Consider the following 17,874-nt stretch of genomic DNA (forward strand, 5'->3'; position numbering starts at 1 on the left):
CCCCAATGTCTCACGAGTGGCCCAAGGTTCTTCCAGCAAGGACTCCCGTCCTTTGAGGGCCTTTGAGGCCATCAGCCCTTCCTCGTTCCAGCAGCGGGTCTTTACCTCCCCACCCACACCCCAGGGGGTAAGCGTGTTTAATGAGCCAAGGCCACGTATTTCAGAGATGAGAAAAAAAAAAAAAAAAAAAAGTCAGAAGATAGATTGGAGCCTCGTAAGAGGCCAGGGTGAAATTTCTCAGGCAGGCAAAATATCGTAACCCTCTTCTCCAGATGAGGTCAAGGGAGACTCCCCTGAGCCAGTGGCTGGTGGGAGCTGTCCTAGAAGATGGGATCCCTCCCTGTTTCCAGCAGAAACGTCTGGGCATCCCCCGCGAACAGCACCGTATTAGGTCCCGTGGGTGCTCAGAAAGTGGAAGGAGCGGCCCAGCGTTAGCCTGGCTCCAGCAAAGGTGCCAGGAAGGGGTCCAGAAGCCTTATGTCTCCCCTTCCTACGCATCTGAGGGCTGAGGTTCTCTGGGCAGCGTGGGCTGGGAAGGCAGCACCCAGAGACTGATCTCAGTACGGTACGAGTGAGTCACAGATGTTTCCCTGGGAGCAGGAGGGAGAGAGGAGAGGCCTCCAAGTTGGAGAATGCGATCCTCCATCTCCTCCCACGTGAGCACTTTAGTATTTAGCCACAGTTACAGCCCATGGGGGTTGGAGGCTGCTCTCCTGGAGAACAGGGGATGGGAGAAACCCATGGGACCTGTAACCTGATGAATTGTGATTTCGAATCCTGATTGAAAAACGCTATAAAATAAAGAATGTGAATCAACAGTGGACCTAGAGGTTATTTGCTTTGTGGACATAGGAAAGTTTTAAAGCCACAAACTCCTGAGCTGGGAGTTCCACAGAATTGACCTCCCTGACTTAACTTCCTTATTGCCCTTCCCCCTCCACTCTAACCACATGCTTCAACTGTCCTGCCCCGGGGCCTTTACACATGCTTCCACACACCCCCCCCGCCCCCCCCCCCCCCGCCCCTGCCAAGAACACTTTGCTTCCACATATGTGCTTGTTTCCTCACTTTATTCAGGCCTCTGCCCAAATGTCACCTCCCCGGAGAAGCTTCACTAACCATCTAGTCTAAAATCTTGCCCTCATTACTCTCCAGCTCCTTACTCTGCTGTATTTTTCTTCGTCGTGTTTAGTCAAGACACCGTATTGTGTATTTTCTAGAATATCAGCCTATCAGAATACAAACTTTATTTTGTTGAGTGCCGTAACTCTGGTATCTAGAATGGTTTCTGGCACATAATAGGTGCTCAGTAAATATTTGATAAATGAATCTGTACCACAATTTATGAGCCAGCAATCTCGGCCTCCGATCTGAGGTCTGCTCTATTCATTTCTTTGTTCACTCCTTCTTCCACTCATTCATTCAACAATATTTATGTAAAACCTGATTATGGGCTCCTTCACTGTCCCCATCCACATGGAACTTACATTCTAGCTAAGGAGACAGGCAGTGGGCAGGTAAACAGATAAAATCACTCTGGGTCATGAGGCGGGGTAAGAAGAAAATGAAACAGGACAATGTGACCAAGTGACTCAGAAGCTACTTCAGCCGGGGGTGCTCAGGGAGGACTTCTCTGAGGAGGTGGCATTGGCCTGAGACCAGGAGTCATGGGAGGAAGGTGGGCCGCAGGAGGGGTGCAGAGTCATTGGAAATACACATGAGACTCGCGTCCGGAATGCAACAGGTGTCGGAAAGAGCAAATACAAAACAAAACATCTGTTTTAGTTAACTGGCTGCATTAACAAACCACCCCAAAACTCAGGCCCCAGAACACAGCAGCTTGTTGGCTTATGTTTCTGCATTTAGACAGAGATCTGCAGGGACGGTTTCGTCTCTGCTCCAGATGGGGTGTCCAGGGCAACTCAGCGGGGAGTTTAGCTGGACCTTGAATGTCCACGATGACCACGGAACCTCCGGGGTCATGTGGCTTCTCCAGGAGTCTAGCCCAGACCTCTGAACCTGACGGTGGGCTTCTCAGAAGGCAAAAGCAGTAGCTACACAGCCCCTTACGGGCCGGGCTCGCGAATCGAAGAGCTCAATTCTGCCACATTCTATTGGTCAAAGCAAGCCAAGGGTTACCTGGTTCAAGGGGAGGGGAACAGGTCCCAGCCTTCATGGGAGGAGTGGTATCCACGTACAGAGAGGGGAAGAGGCTTGGCCGCTGTCTTTGGAAGACGCCTGCCCTGACACCCAGAGCAGGGAGAGATACGGCTGTGCCGTTCTGAAGCAGGGCGTCGAGATGGCCAGAGCTTGGTAAAGAGATGCTCGAACCCATTTGCGATCAGATAAATGCAAGTTCAACCAAGATGCCAATCCCACCAGTGGGAACCAGGAAAGGGAACGATACGTGATAGTGAAACAGAAGGAAAACAGACGCCCTCCCGTCCCGCGGGGGCGACGATAACCCCTCACCCGCAGCCTGGCAAGCAACGGGGCAGTAATTAGGGGGAATTTGTTACCTGCGTTCCCTGTGGCCCGGTTTTCCTCCTTCTGGGTTCGTGTCCCGGCAAAATCATCCCACGGTTCCTACGGGGACAATGTAGGAGGATGTTTGGGCGCCGCCGTTTGAGGAACCCAGGAGCTGGAGGCCACCTAGATGACCACCATGGGGGTGGCAGTATTTAAGTAAAATACGGGGAAGCACACCGTGGAAAGCACGACAGCCCGCAGAAGTGATGAACAACGGGTACGTGGAAGGACTGGATAGACACGCGCGTATTCTGGTGCGTATATCAAGAAATTAGAGAGTCGGGTGGGCAGGAGAACGGAAGTGGTGACGTCAAATGGAAAACAAGGCGAATAAAAGCCACCAGATGAGGGGTTCAATGAGCCACTTTGGGCTCCTGGCTCTACACGCGACAAGCTGTGTGACCCTGAGGATGTCCTTTATGCTTTGGGCTTGGGGTTCCTCATCTGAGAGATAAAGAGTGCGTAGTCAGGGTCTTGAAAGGAAATATATAAACTAGCTAATCTGAGGATAGCTTAGGAACGGGTCTAGTTACAGGGTGTGGGCAGAGGACATGGAAACCATGAGGGGAAGTGCAGATCCTCGGTGGTGGGAGAGGGGTGAGGGAGAGGGGGTGGCTCCTTTACTCCTGGGACACATACGGCCCAAGACGACTCTGAAAGGGGGACACTGCCTCGGATCTTTCACTTCAGCCACCCTCAGCTCTCCCACTGGTGCTCCCCATGACCAACCCAGCTGTATCCGTCGGGGTTCTCCAGAGAAAGCAGAACCAACAGGATGCATCTATATGTATAGATATGGATCTATATGTATACATATGGATCTATATGTATACATATGGATATATGTATATCCAGGAAGGAGTCCAAAGGCAATCCGCTGGCAGAATTCCCTCTCGCTCAGGGGAAGTCAGTCTTTTGTTCTACTCAGACCTTCACCTGATTGGACGAGGCCCACCCCATTAGGAAGGGGCAGTCTGATTTATTCAGACTCCATTGATCTAAACATAAATCTCATCCAAAAAGTCCCTCACAGAAACAGCTAGAATAACGTTTGACCAAATAGCTGGATGCTGTGGCCCAGCCACGTGGACACAGAAATCTCACCATCACACCTACGGAAGCCAGAATGCGGGAGGGCCCTCGGAGGCAGCCCATCCAGGTGGAGCTCCAGGGATCAGGGCAGGGAGGAGAGCGGAGACTGTGTCTGGAAAACATGGCACGGAAGGTTTAGACCAAATCGGAGCTCGTAATCTAGCGGTCCCTGGGTCTGCCTCCAGCCCATAGTCAGGGTCTCTTGCCCCCTCTCGTGAGTTTTAAACTATTAATTGATTGCTAATATTTTAAACTCAGAAAATGTCACGTTAGAACCTAGTTTTGTGCTGCTCTTAGAAAAGAAAATGTCAGAAGGTCTGGCAACATGGGACCCTATTGCTACCTGGCAACAGGAGTTGAGTAGTGGTGGTGGGAAAACTCAAGTTGGAGGGTAAACTCTCTTGTTTGCCACAGTCCCCACCCCTCCTTAATGTCTTAGGCTGACTCTCTTCATTTTAATTTTTTTTTAAATTTTTTAGACCTTTATTTATTTTTGAGAGAGAGAGAGAGAGAGAGCACGAGCAGGGGAGGAGCAGAGAGAGAGGGAGACACAAAATCCAAAGCAGGCTCCAGGCTCTGAGCTGTCAGCACAGAGCCCAACACGGCGCTCGAATCCATGGACGGTAAGATCATGACCTGAGCCAAAGTCAGACGCTCAACCGAATGATCCACCCAGGTGCCCCAAGACTCTCTTCATTTTATTTATTTATTTTTAAATTTTTTGATGTTTATCATTTATTTTTGAGAGAGAGAGACAGACTGAGAGTGGGGGAGAGGCAGAGAGAGAGGGAGACACAGAATGTGAAGCAGCCTCCAGGCTCTGAGCTGTCAGCACAGAGCCCGACGCGGGGCTCGAACTCACGAACCATGAGACCATGACCTGAGCCAAAAATGGATGCTTAACCAACTGAGCCACCCGGGTGCCCCAAGACTCTCTTCACTTTAAAACAGAGTTTTTTAGGAGGCCTGGGTGGCTCAGTCAGTTAAGTGTCTGACTCAGGCCCGGGTCATGATCTCATGGTTCGTGGGTTCGAGCCCTGCATCGGGCTCACTGCTCTGTCAGCACAGAGCCGAGAGCCTATTTTGGATTCTGTGTCTCCTTCTGTCTCTCTCTGCCCCTCCCCCACTTGTATTCTCTCTCTCTCTCTCTCTCTCTCTCTCTCTCAAAAATAAATAAACATTTTTAAAAATTTTTTAAAATAAAAACACAGGTTTTTAAAACAGAGTACAAAAAAGGAAGATAATATATCTCCTTCATAAATGTTATACTGATTACATTTCGAGAGGATACTATTTGGGATACATTAGGTTGAATAAAACATCTGATCAAAGTAAATTTCAGTTTTTTATGTGGCTACTAGAAAATGTCTAATTATATACTCGGCCCACATTCTGTTTCTGTTGGATACTATTATCTATTTGGTAAGACTTTAGCCACCTCCCCACATTCTCAGACCGAGGGGGTGGGGGCAATATTCTATGCCCACAGGCTGTACAACTCAACGACTCCCGTGTCCCATGGACTACTGATTCTGATTGTGGACGTAAGGGCTCACCACTTCCTCTTCCTGTTCTGTCTTATGGTTCTGAATCTTCTACCCAGAAATTCCCCCAACAAAGCTGATTCTATTTTTGATGATTCAGAAGACACTTCTGGATGTGGGATTTGGAGCCAGGCCAGCTTGACAGAGGCAGAAGTGACTGCCTCCATGTGCTGAGAAGAGCCAAAAATATCTTCTGCCCCTTCCCCCGCTGCACCGCCGAACTCCCAGATCTTACGCATTCCTCGGAGGCCTTCAGGAAACGGTCAACGTGGTCCTTTAACCGATCGGCTGTCCGGTCTCAGCACACAAACTGGGCGAATGCCGGGGCCTTCCGGGATGGCTCCCCTCGGACCAGCACGATGCCCTGAAATTTCCTGCGCGAGGGGGACCCAGGCTAGGGATCCGACTTGTGGGCATCACAGAGGCCTGTATTATCAGTGAGGTCTGAGCAGCCTGGGGCTCGCGGAGGCCGAGCTGTCAGCCCAGGTCTGAGAAAGCAGGGCAGGAGTATTTGGCTGTTATGCCCTGGGTGCTCTGCCTACATTATTTCATTGAATCCTCAAAGAATCCTAAGAAGTAGGTAGGAGTAGTCTCGCGAGAGCAGCGTCCACACAAGTTCAGAGAAGGACAGTTTTCTTGTCCCAGGTCGCACAGCACAGGAAGTGCAAAGCTGGCATTCAAGTGCAGACCGCCTACCGTCAGCCCGGGGCCCCTGCAGTTCCGAGGGACCGTCAGACGGCTCCCTACGTCAGCCCCACGGAGGCTTTCTGCAGAGGTTGTGAGTCGGGAGCCCTCTTGCTGGCGTCGGCCCACGGACCTGTTGAGGTCGGTCCGCACAGCGGTCTTTTCTTTTTCTTTTTTTAATGCTGGCTTGAAAAACTTGGAGACTTTTACGCCCAAAATGGGAACGACGGGCATCTTTGGAAACAGTGGGAAATCTGGTAACGTGGGACCTTTGTTCAAGGGACCGGAGCAGGGTAGAAGCTGTCCTTTCCGAAAGGGTCTACACGCGGCAGCTCACTGCTGTTTGCATGTGTTCTGCTCTGCCCCTTAGCTGGCTGGCCTCCGCGCGTGCGTGTGTTTCCTGCTCTGTGCCTTCCGTGTTTGGTGCCCGGCCTGATTCCCTGGAGGGGCTTGTGGTCTGGGAAGGGTGTCAGGCCCTCCGAGGGCCACAGGTGTCTCGTTCACTTGTGTGACTATGAGAATGTCACTTCCCCTATCCGGGCCACAGAACAGCCCCCTTCAGACCTGAGCAAGCGGCCCGAGGCAACGTGTCCTTATAAAGGAAAATGTGGGGGAGTCTGGAATACGGCTTCACTGGCCCATCCCGTGGGGGTGGAGGCCTGGGGGCGCAGGGGAGGCCTCCCTGGAGGAGGCAGCCTGCTGGCAGTGATGGAGGACAAAGACGCTGGGGGGGGCGAAGTATCTGCTTCCCGGCAAGGACTGGCTCTCAGGACAGCCCAGAAGCGTACCTGCCGGACAATTGCTACAGGGACCTCACACTTATTAAGTGCCTGCTCTTTGCAGTTTCGGGTGCATCTGAAGGTAACCATGAGTCTTGTGAATCCTTCCCTCCCGACCAGTAGAGCACAGAGGTCGACCAGTAGACTCTGGAGCAGGACCGTTGGGTATAAATCATGGCTCTACCCCCTTCCTGGCTGAGTGGCTTGGTTAAGGGAATTAATTCTTCGGGGCTCGTTTTCTGAACTGAAGAATGAGATGACTTAGCAAAAGGGTTGTCGGAAATAAGGATTCAGGGGATTCAAACAGAACTATCGAGGAGCCTGATGCTCAGCAAGCGTTCAGTAAATGTTAACTGTTACTATTGCTGCTCCCTTTTAAGAGGAGGCAACTGAAACTGAGAGATGAGGTCACCTGCTCAAGGTCGCACAGGTAGGGAGGGAGAGAGCTGTGACTTGAAGCCAGATGCATGTCAGGCTAGACAGAAGGCCAGCTGGAGAGGGGACCAGCTGAGTGGAGAGCCACTATGCTTGGAAAAGAGTCTCAGCCAAGGTGCCAGTGTCTCTGGTGGGTTCCCACCACGCAGAGTTGGGGATCAGGTCCTCCGGGGGCACACAGCTGTGGAGGGTGCGGGCAAGGCAAAGCCAAACACGGCTCAAGGCCTGGTGTTGCCACTGCTGAGCGGTGGGGCTTCTCTGAGCCCCAGTTCCTTCCTGTGCGAAGTGAGAGCAGTTCCACCTTCCCGCTATCAGGATTACAGACATCGCTTGGAAAAGGCTCTTTCCTCCCACACCTTCTACCCACTCCCGCCTGCCAGAAGAGGAGGAAGCAGCTTGCCCGGCCCTCCGGGAGGTGGGCCCAGGCGGGGCGGGACAAGGTGACCAGGAGGGCTTAATTACAGGCCAAAAAGCAGAAGCACCAGGGTCTCCTAAGTTCTGGAGAATGCAGTTCCCCCCACTTCCTCTCCACCTGCCCATCGCTGCCTGAGCCGGCCCGCCCGGATCCACAGCTATTCAGGAAGCATGAAAACAGCTGAGCACCTCGCCAGGACCGGGTAGGTCTGGGGACCCTGGACTCTGGGACCACAGGCAAGAAAACGGCAGTCGGGCATGGCGGGTGCGGGCTTCGGTCCCAAGCTCTGCCATTCCCTGGCCGTGTGACTTTGGGTAAATCTCCACCCCTCCGGACCTCAGTTTCCCCATCTGTGAATGAGAGTCGTTATCACGACCGAGAACTGACCGAGAAAACGCACGCACAGCGCTTGCCATCACGCTCAGCTCGGAGTAAGCACGCACAGCAAGCAGATGCATCATGTATCGTGCATCTCCCACAGGCCTTGGCCTTCAGCGTGACTCACAGTGGGCTTTCCTTCCCTTGCCGTTTATATTATTCGCTGTTACTTTAACAGCTGCCATGTTCCGGATACTCCTTACACAGTAGGAGGAGGTGTAGTCCTCAATTGAGATGCCCTCCTGGGCTAGAAAGGCCACAATTCGTCTTCTCTAACTGCCAGTGGGTCCGTGGTGCTGCCCAGCTTGTAGCAGTTCCCGGGTTCGTCTACTCTCCCAGCCTCCCCGACCGCTATTTTCTACCCTGTCCTTCTTCTTCAGGCCTGCCCTGCACGGCCTCGTCCAGTACGCTCTCCATCCGTGCGGACCTCGCTTTGCTGCTACCCTGAGCAAACAGAAGCAGTCACACCACAGCTGACACCCGCTGCATGCAGAAGCCATTCTAGACGCTTGCGGCGTATCAGGGACACCAAGGAGCCACTCGCTGCCCCGGTGGCGCGGAGCTCCAGTGACAGATCACAGCCGATGCAGTACTTACTATGTTCCAGACACAGAGTGGCCCTCTGAGGTCCTACTTCACGGCACCATTTTACAGACATGAGTCCCGTTGTTTATGCAAATGAGAAAACTGAGGCCCGGAGGGATTAGAAACCTTGACCAAGGTCACACGGACCGTGAGTAGTGAGGCCAGGATTTGGACCCAGGCAGTCTGGAGGCCACGCCCTTAATCATTGCTCCTTTCCCTGTCGGAGGAACTGAGATGTACGTGCCCACACTTTGCCCGTCCGTTCACGGTCATCTGAGCCTGTGTCCTCTGCCTTCCCATCTGCTACATGGGATGACCACCCTGCTCTTTTCTGAGACCCGCCCTCAGGTTTTGTGCTGTCGATCATACCCCCCTGCCCCCACCTGTGAGCCTCCCTTTGTCCACGCCCCCTCTTGATCGGCTCTGCCGTCTGTCCACAAACCTGCTAGAGTCTCTCCCATCTATGTCCCGTCCCCACCATCGGCCACGGCACCATTTGTGTGCCCCTTTATTGCAAAAACGAGTCAGAAGAGTTGTCGGGACTCGGGTCTCACATGCTTCTCCTTCCAGTCTCTCCTGGGCCCACTCTAGTTGGGTTTTGGCCCAAGGTGCCACCAAGCTACCCTTGGGCCGTCTCCAGGGACCTCCTCCACATGGCGAAATCCAATGGTCATTCCTCAGCCCTCGGCCTTGTTGACCCATCAGCAGCACCTGACCTATGTGGTCGCCCCCCTCTTCTTGGAACATTTTACTTGCTTGGCTTCCCAGACACCACATCACCTTGGCTTCTCCGCCTCCTTCTCGCCTCCAACCTGTTCGCCCTGGAGTGCGAGGGCTCAGTCCTTGAGTCTCTGTCCTCCCCGCTTAACATACTGTCCTGAGGAGTCGGCTCCTGCCCCCTGGCTTCAAGTGTCATCTATAAATCAACGACTTCGTATCTCATTTATTTCCCGTCTCTGGAAACGACGCCTCGGTGTTGCAGTTGCTCAGGCATCAAACCCCACGGTCGCCCTCCACTCCCTCCTCCTCCTCGCTCCCCCAGCCAATCAGACGGCCGGTTGTAGTGGTTCTTCCAGCAGAATGTACCCAGAACCCAACCTCTTTTGACTACACCTCGGCCGTCATCTTTAATGTGGGCTGGATGAGGGTGGGGACTCTTGCCCGTTTCATTCATAGTTGCTTGCTGAATATTTTTTTTTTAATTTGAAACATTTATTTATTATTAAGAGACAGAGAGAGACAGAGCATGAGCGGGGGAGGGGCAGAGAGAGGAGGAGACACAGAATCCGAAACGGGCTCCAGGCCCTGAGCTGTCAGCCCAGAGCCCGACGCGGGGCTCGAACTCACAAACCGAGAGATCACGACCTGAGCCGAAGTCGGCCGCTTAACCGACTGAGCCACCCAGGCGCCCCTGAATATTTTTGAATGAATAAATTTAAGGACAGCAGAGTAGAAAAGTTCCTGAGTGGCCAACGGATCCACTCTCCTGCCCCTCCAAATTATAGAGGAGATCTTGGGGCCCGTGGAGAAGGGATCACACAACAGGCCAGCAAGACTGTGAATTCAAGTATAATAGTATGTCTTTCTCCCCATGTTTTTTTTTTCCTCTTTCTTATTCTGTCTCCTCTCCGAGGCTTTTTCATTCCCCGGGGCCGGGCACCCTCCCCAAACCGGGCGGCTCCCCAATAACTCCAGTGGGAATAGCCCTAGGGCAGGCTCTGACTGGTTCGGCGCGGGTGGTGGGGGTTTGGGGGTAGCCACGGGGGGAAGGGTGCCGAGCCCTGTGGCTAAGGGGTGGAGCCTGTGAGCCATCGAAGGGTTTTGTGGATCAGGGGCCTTGGGCAGACAGCCGACCCCTCGTCCTCCTGAAAGACGTCCCCCCAATTTCCTTGTGTGCAGGTGGAGGGTCTGGCACTTGGGGCTCCGCAAGGCCCTTGTCCCACTGCAGGCTGCCTGGGTCGCCTTCTCTCAGCCTGTCCCAACCAGCTGTGGCCAGCTGCTAACCCAGCTCCTCCTGTGCGGTTGCCCGGCCGTTGCTGCTGCGGGTCTGACGCACCGCTGGCTCGTGTCCTCGCTGCTTTACCCTCCGGGACCCTCGGCCACAGTGGCCACTGTCTGCGGCCTCCTGGTCTTCCTGGTCCTGGGCTTGGTGCCCCCCGCGCGCTGCCTGTTTGCGCTCAGCGTCCCCACCCTGAGCACGGAGCAGGGCCGCCGCCTGCTCCTGTCCTGGAGCACCGCCACCCTGGCCGTCGCCGTGGTGCCCAACGTCTTGGCCAACGTGGGCGCGGCCGGGCAGGTGCTGAGATGTGTCACAGAGGGCTCCCTGGAAAGCCTGCTCAACACCACTCACCGGCTGCACACCGCGTCCGGGGCTCTGGGCCCCGCTGGCCAAGCAGGCGGCCGGGGCTTGACCCTCCAGGCCCAGGGCAATGGCTCTGTATTCCTGCTTCACATGCTCAGGGTCACTCAGCAGGTGCTGGAGGACTTCTCTGGCCTGGAGTCCCTGGTCCGGGCGGCCGTGCTGGGGACCCAGCAGGTGGTCGCGGGGCTCTTTGTGCTGGGCCTCCTCGTGGACTCCGGCTGGTACCTCCACCGCTACCTGACGGACCTGCGGTTTGACAATATCTACGCCACACGACAACTGGCTTTGCAGCTGGCCGAGGCCCAGGCCACACACCTGGTGGCCTCCCCACCAGCCTGGCTGCTCTGGGCCGCCCGGCCGAGGCTGTCCCAGGGGGAGCTGCTGAGCTGTCTCCTGAGGCTGGGACTGCTCACCCTGCCCCTGATGGCCACAGCCGTGATGGTGGCTACAGACCACGTGGCCTTTCTCCTGGCTCAGGCAGCCGTGGACTGGGCGCAGAAACTGCCTGCCGTGCCCACCACGCTCACGGTCAAGTATGATGTAAGTAGGCTGATGAGAAGAGAGGACGAGAGTCCTCTAGGAAGCCCCCTCGGAAGGGCTAGGGTGTGTTAACCATTTGATCTGCAACTGAATTTTATTTGTCTTCGAGTCCCAGCCCTTGGAGAAGCTACGGGAACCTGGGGCATTCCCAGGCTCCTGTAATTCCCACCACAGCCTGATGCACTGGGTTCTATTTTCACCCTGAGTACAGGAGAGGACACAGAAACCTAGAGGCTTTAAAATAACTCAATGCTTGGGGCGCCTGGGTGGCGCAGTCGGTTAAGCGTCCGACTTCAGCCAGGTCACGATCTCGCGGTCCGTGAGTTTGAGCCCCGCATCAGGCTCTGGGCTGATGGCTCAGAGCCTGGAGCCTGTTTCCGATTCTGTGTCTCCCTCTCTCTCTGCCCCTCCCCCGTTCATGCTCTGTCTCTCTCTGTCCCAAAAATAAATAAACGTTGAAAAAAAAAAAATTAAAAAAAAAAAAAAAATAACTCAATGCTTGGGGCGCCTGGGTGGCTCAGTTAGTTGAGCGTCTGACTTCGGCTCAGGTCATGATCTCGTGGTCCGTGGGTTCGAGCCCCGCGTCGGGCTCTGTGCTGACAGCTCAGAGCCTGGAGCCTGTTTCGGATTCTGTGTCTCCCTCTTTCTCTGACCCTCCCCTGTTCATGCTCTCTCTCTCTCTCTGTCTCAAAAATAAATAAAATGTTAAAAAAAATTAAAAAAAAAAATTCGATGCCCAAGGTCACTCTTTTCTTACGTGGCAGAAAGTCTTAGTCTCTTTTTCCTCACTTGTACAAAGTGGATCAGTCCCCCTCACCCCACAAGGTTATTGTGAGTCTTAACAAGTGGTAGTTTGTAAAAGTACCCAGGCGCTCCAGGCCACACAGAAGGGGGTTGATAAATAGCGGCTATCATTAAAAGCTGACATCTGTATATATCAGACTGTATATATTGAATGATCTAGGCCAGGAGTCCACCAACTATGGCCCACGGGCCAAACTCTGCTGGCTTCCTGTTTTTGTAAATTAAGTTCTATTGGAACATAACCGTGCCATTTGTTTACGTGTTTGCTGTGGCTTTTCGACAAAGTTGATAGTTGAATCAAGGCCTGTATGATCTGTGTATGATCTAAAATAGTTACCATTTTAGTAGTAACATATAAAATATTTACCACCTGTGTACCATTGGATATATTTATTATCCGATCAAGATTTGTGGTTTTCAATCTTTTGCCAAAAATCTTTTTTTTTTTTTTTTTTAATGATGAGATCTCACACAAAACTCCACTGCACAAAACCAAAGTTCAGACTCTGAGTGAATAATATTAATGGCTAATGTTTATTAAGTACTTATTATATCCTAAGAAAGTGCTTTCTCAAACTGCATGAAATCAATGTAATCAACCTGGGAGGTTATGGCCACTTTTTTTTTAATGAAATCAAATAGACTAGAAATTTATGAGAGTATATTGTAAAGGATAAGGTTAAGGTTTTGTTTTATGACATTTTTCTCTGATCACAATACAATCTGTGCTTGGAAGGTGCTCTGAAACGCGTTTCACATGGGAAGGGGGGGGGTCACAGTAAAGAAACGTATCAGGCGATGTCCCGAGGGTGGCACCTGATTTACCTCATTTCATCAAATCCAAGATGTCATTGATTGCAAATCACATCATCATTTTCATGTGTCAATTAGGAAAGAAAATGCTGCCAATCAAACCAAGACGCAATGCCTTCTTATCATTTAGAATTAAAAAATATATACTTATTTATTTTGAGAGAGAGGGAGAGTGGAGGTGGGGCAGAGAGAGACAGAATCCCAAGCTCGATCCCAAGAACCATGAGCTCGTGACCTGAGCTGAAAAGAGTCGGATGCTTAACCGACTGAGCCACTCAGGCGCCTCTTATCATTTAGAACTTTAATTGTATTCATGTAAAATAGTTCACTTCTCATTTCACATAGACTTATCTTATCTTTCTCAGGTATGGAAACAAAGAAAAACAGTGGATTCATTTTGTGACGTTTTCCTAAAACGTCCTTCCATTCAAGCCCGACTCCTCTGAATGGCTCTGCTTGAGTTCTCAGCGTCTGTGGGTTTTCACCTAATATTACCGGCCTCTGTGCCTTCGAGAGCTGGTGATGCCCCACTATCATTTCCAGCATTTTCCTCCAAGCTGCAGACGCCCACTCTGCGAGCTTTCTTGCTGGCACCCTCCGGCCCTCTCACAAAGCGTGAAATGGCCCAACTGTGGAACGGGGTTACAAGTCCCATTGCTTGAAAGACACATCTTGATCTCAAAGAGGTTAAAATGTGGGGGGAGAAATGAATCCCCAAACCGACGAAATGTGACAGCTCAGTGTGCCTGGCCGAGAAGTTGGCCCTGGGCAGACCAGGATCCAACCCAAGAAGTCTGGCTCCAAAGGTCAGATGGTCAACCTCTGACCTCCCTGCCGCCCCGTGCTGTGCTCCAACATACCCCGAGGGAATTGTAGAGCTTAGGAATAGGCTCAGGGTGTTGGCCCTCCCCTTGGCTGGGACTGATCCCCGGGCTGGCCGCATGTAACACTAGGGGACCTTAGATTTCCCATCTTTGGTCTTTTTTTTTTTTTTTTAGTGTTTATTTATTTATTTTTTAAAGACAGAGCATGAGTGGGGGAGGGGCAGAGAGAGAGCGAGACACAGAATCCGAAGCAGGCTCCAGGCTAGGAGCCCTCAGCACAGAGCCCGATGCGGGGCTCGAACCCACAAACCCGGAGATCATGACCTGAGCCAAAGTGGACGCCCAACTGTCTGGGTCACCCAGGCGCCCCAGGTTTCCCATCTTTTCAGCAAGGCTCGTTCTGGGCTCAAGCTCATAGGATTGCCCATATTTGATGAAAAAGACGTCTAAAATATTCACTAGAGGGCTTAGCAAAGAGTAAATGACCAAAGCTCCCGTTTGTTTTCTTTAAAGTATTCCGCTCAGAAAGTAATAATGAAAACAGCATTTGTACGGTGCTTTTTGTTTGTCAAAAAGCCTGCCTCAGACTCCCCATCTCATCTGGCCGTCCTCCACCCCCAGGAGGCTGCCTTAGTTCTGCGCCCATTTTGCAGATGAGGACAAGCCTGCACGAGTGGCGGGAGACAGGGGATGGCTGGAGCGTCTGTTGACTTGGCCTTTTTCTCCTCTTTCGAGGCCACGTACACGGTCCTGGATTTCGTCCCCTTTCTCTTCAACCAGCCGCCTCCGGAGAGCCCCTTCCTCTCTGCTCACAGGTCCTTCCAGTGGGAGCTCCGCCTCACCTCCCAGGGCTGCCGGCTGCTGCCCGCGCAGCGCCCCCACGCGGCCGCCCCGCTGGCTGCCGGCGCCCTGCAGCTGGCGGCCTGCGCCACCGTCCTGCTGGAGACCTACGCCCGGCGCCTGCGGCACACCGTCGCCGCTTCCTTCTTCTCGGCCCAGGAGGCCAGGAGGGCCCGCCACCTTCACGCCCGGCTCCAGCGCAGATACGACAGGCGCCGAGGCCAGCAGCTGCCCCCGCAGACCCCCTCCTGCTCCTGACACCCGGGCCTGCCAGCCCCCGCCCCGGCCTGGATGCTGGAAGAGAACAGTAAGGCAGAGGGGAAGCAGCGCGGGAGCCGCACAGACCTTGGTCCTTGCTGTGTGACCTTGGGTGGATTGCTTCGCCTCTCTGAGCCTCAGTTTCTATGCCTGCCTAATGACTGCATAATAACCACCCATGTGACCTACTTTCCACGGAGGGGGGGGCGGGGGGATGTGGGAAGGGAGGAATTCGATACTGGGCGTAAAAAGGCCTCGAGATGGGGCGCCTGGGTGGCGCAGTCGGTTGAGCGTCCGACTTCAGCCAGGTCACGATCTCGCGGTCCGTGAGTTCGAGCCCCGCGTCGGGCTCTGGGCTGATGGCTCAGAGCCTGGAGCCTGTTTCCGATTCTGTGTCTCCCTGTCTCTCTGCCCCTCCCCTGTTCATGCTCTGTCTCTCTCTGTCCCAAAAATAAATAAACGTTGAAAAAAAAAAATTAAAAAAAAAAAAAAAAAAAAAAAAAAGGCCTCGAGAAGCAGTAAAGCATTCTGCACAGTGACCGTCGAGGAAGTGCAGAGACAGCCCCAGGTTCCTCCAGACCAGCTGGGGATCAGTGAAGGCTCTCACCTGCATCAGGGGCCTCCGACTGGCAGATGGAAACTTTGCCTAGCGAGACGTGCCCAAACGCTCCCGGAACTTATTTATACGCCCCCCGAATCTTCTGAGATTTAGCAGCCTAACATTTTCTTGATTTTCTAAATGAAGTATTTATTAAATCCTAAGTTAGATTATGTTGCTCCTTTGTTTCAAAATCCTTGGGGGATTTCCCGACCAGGCTGGCCAGCGTTTAGCAAATAAAAATACACGATACCTGGGTCCATTTGAATTTCAGACAAATAACAAATACGGGTTTAGTGTAAGTACATCCTTGGGACATTCTTATACTGAACATACGTGTACTAAACCTGCATTTGCTGCTTATCTGAAATTCAAATTGAACTGAGTTATCCATATTTTGTCTGGCAACTGTATCCCCATCCAGGTTCTAGTAAAACTCCAGCTCCCTCCCCTGTGGGCTTGGTATTATTCCCTGTTTTCCCCTCCAGGTCATTCTCTGCCCTTCTCTTTGCCAGGAATCAAAACTCCGTGAATTGCATCACCCCAGCTCCCTTGGCCTCTGACTTCTAGTCGGGCTCAGCCAGTGGGAGTCCCTGGCAGGCCATCCAGAGGGGGAGAGGAGAGAGATGTCAGGGTATTCATTCCTGCAGCCCTCTGGGCTGTTTGGCAGGGACGGCATTCCATTACCAGCAGCCACAGTTCCTGTCTGGCTGGGGGGCCCCTCGTCGGTGGCTAGAGATCCCCCTGGGTTCTGAAGGGGGACAGCTTCCAAGGTTGCTGGTTTCTGAAGGCCTCGCCATCCTTCTTCCCTTTACCAAGTCCCTGCCTCTGTACCTTCCTCAAACTCTCTTTAGTTTCTCCCTTTGAGACCGCCGACCCTTTCCTGCCAGGAAATTGATGTGCCCTGGGTCACAAAGCCCTGCTCAAGCCAGCCTCTCCCTCCCTCCCTCTGCCCCCCAGCTGCCTGGACTTCAGCTCCTCAGACACACCAGGCTGGCTTGCACCTCGGGGCGATGCCCTTGCTGTTCCCACATCCTGGAACACGCTTCCTTCACGTCTTGGCATGCATGGACCGTTTCTTTGCATCCTTTGGGGATTGGCTCAAACGTCACCTCCTCGGGAAAGCCCTCCCTGACCACTCTTCCTAACATTGCCTTATCCCAGCCAGTCTCACTCCATCACAGGAGTGGGCAAGCTACTATCTGTGAGCCAATTCTGGCCTGCTGCCTGGTTTTGTGACCAGAATTTTATTGGAACATTGCCACACCCATTAGTTTGAGTACTGCCTCTGGCTGCTTCTGCCCTGATGGCAGATTTGAGCAGTCGAGATGGGGACTGCGTATGTATCTGGCTCTTTAACTAAAAGGTTTGCTGACCCCTGATCTATCATATCAAATTGTTTCCTCTTCTCCATAAATACCCTCATCGATATTCTTTACTATCTTACATATCCATTTAGAGATTTAGCTACCTCCTTGTTTGTTCCTTGCCGTGTATTTCATGTCACCCCGCAAGAGTGTAGACACCATACGATGTGTCTGGTGCTCCAGGGTATTTCCAGTTCCTAACGCAGTGCCTGGTGCAGAGTAGGCACTCAGTAAACATCAGTTCAACGACCAGGTATCTGGAGGTGGGACTGCGCCGCCCCCTCTGGTCTCAGCTCCTTTTTCTGAAGATTTAGGGCTTGCAGCAGGGAATGGTCAGGCCCTGGAGGCAGCCCGCGTTGCACCAAAATTTGTGGCCAAAGGGGAGATGGACAAAGCAGTTGAGAAAGAGTTCCCCAGGCAAGTGTTTGGACTTAAACAGCCAGCGTGCGCTGTGAGTCACCAACCGGGGTTAGCTGAGCCCCACTTTTGCCCTTTTGCCACCCACTCCCCAAAGGGAGTTGTGCTCATCCCCGAGGGCCATCGTTGGCCTCACGCGACACCCTGACCCAACGCAGCTCCGTTCCCACAAAGCTGCCTCGTGGCTTATTTAGGCAGTGGCTCACCCACACGTTTTTGTTTTTTTTTTTTAAATTGCACAACTAATCCGCAAATCCTCGTCCTTACAAAAATTAGAGCGGTACAGATAATAATAGCTAGTGTCTGTTGGGTGCTTATGATGTGCTGGGAGCGTGCACAGAGATGCCCGCAATCCGCTCTCACGAGTCGGCGTGGGCTGGCTCTAACATGCCATTAGATGTGCCCCAAACTCTGTGAAAAGCTCGATGTACATAACCTTATTTAAACCTCACAAAAGTATATGAGATAGATGGCATTATTCTTATCCTTCTTTTAGAGGTGGAGAAACCGCATTCAGAAAGGTTCGGTGTTTTGCACAAAGTCACACAGCTAGTAAGCTGCAGAGACAGAATTTAAATCCAGGCAGTCTGGCTTCCAGAGCCCCCCTTGT

General features: G+C 52.7%; 1 protein-coding gene and 1 long non-coding RNA gene across 2 annotated transcripts; both read left to right on the plus strand.

Annotated features, from left to right (window-relative positions):
• Positions 1–7,564: 7,564 nt before the first annotated feature.
• LOC123580079 lies at positions 7,565–9,368 on the plus strand. Its single transcript, XR_006703124.1, has 2 exons — positions 7,565–7,680; positions 8,237–9,368. It is a non-coding gene; the product is annotated as an uncharacterized LOC123580079 (long non-coding RNA).
• A 498-nt stretch (positions 9,369–9,866) lies between these two features.
• On the plus strand, positions 9,867–16,043 carry LOC123579810 (osteoclast stimulatory transmembrane protein). The gene is given in 4 exon segments (XM_045443820.1): positions 9,867–10,008; positions 10,250–11,343; positions 14,520–15,155; positions 15,996–16,043. Coding segments are annotated over 4 exon segments (1,920 nt in total).
• Positions 16,044–17,874: the final 1,831 nt, after the last annotated feature.

This window comes from Leopardus geoffroyi, chromosome A3 (assembly GCF_018350155.1).
Source record: "Leopardus geoffroyi isolate Oge1 chromosome A3, O.geoffroyi_Oge1_pat1.0, whole genome shotgun sequence".
In the NCBI taxonomy this organism is placed as follows: Eukaryota; Metazoa; Chordata; class Mammalia; order Carnivora; family Felidae; genus Leopardus; species Leopardus geoffroyi.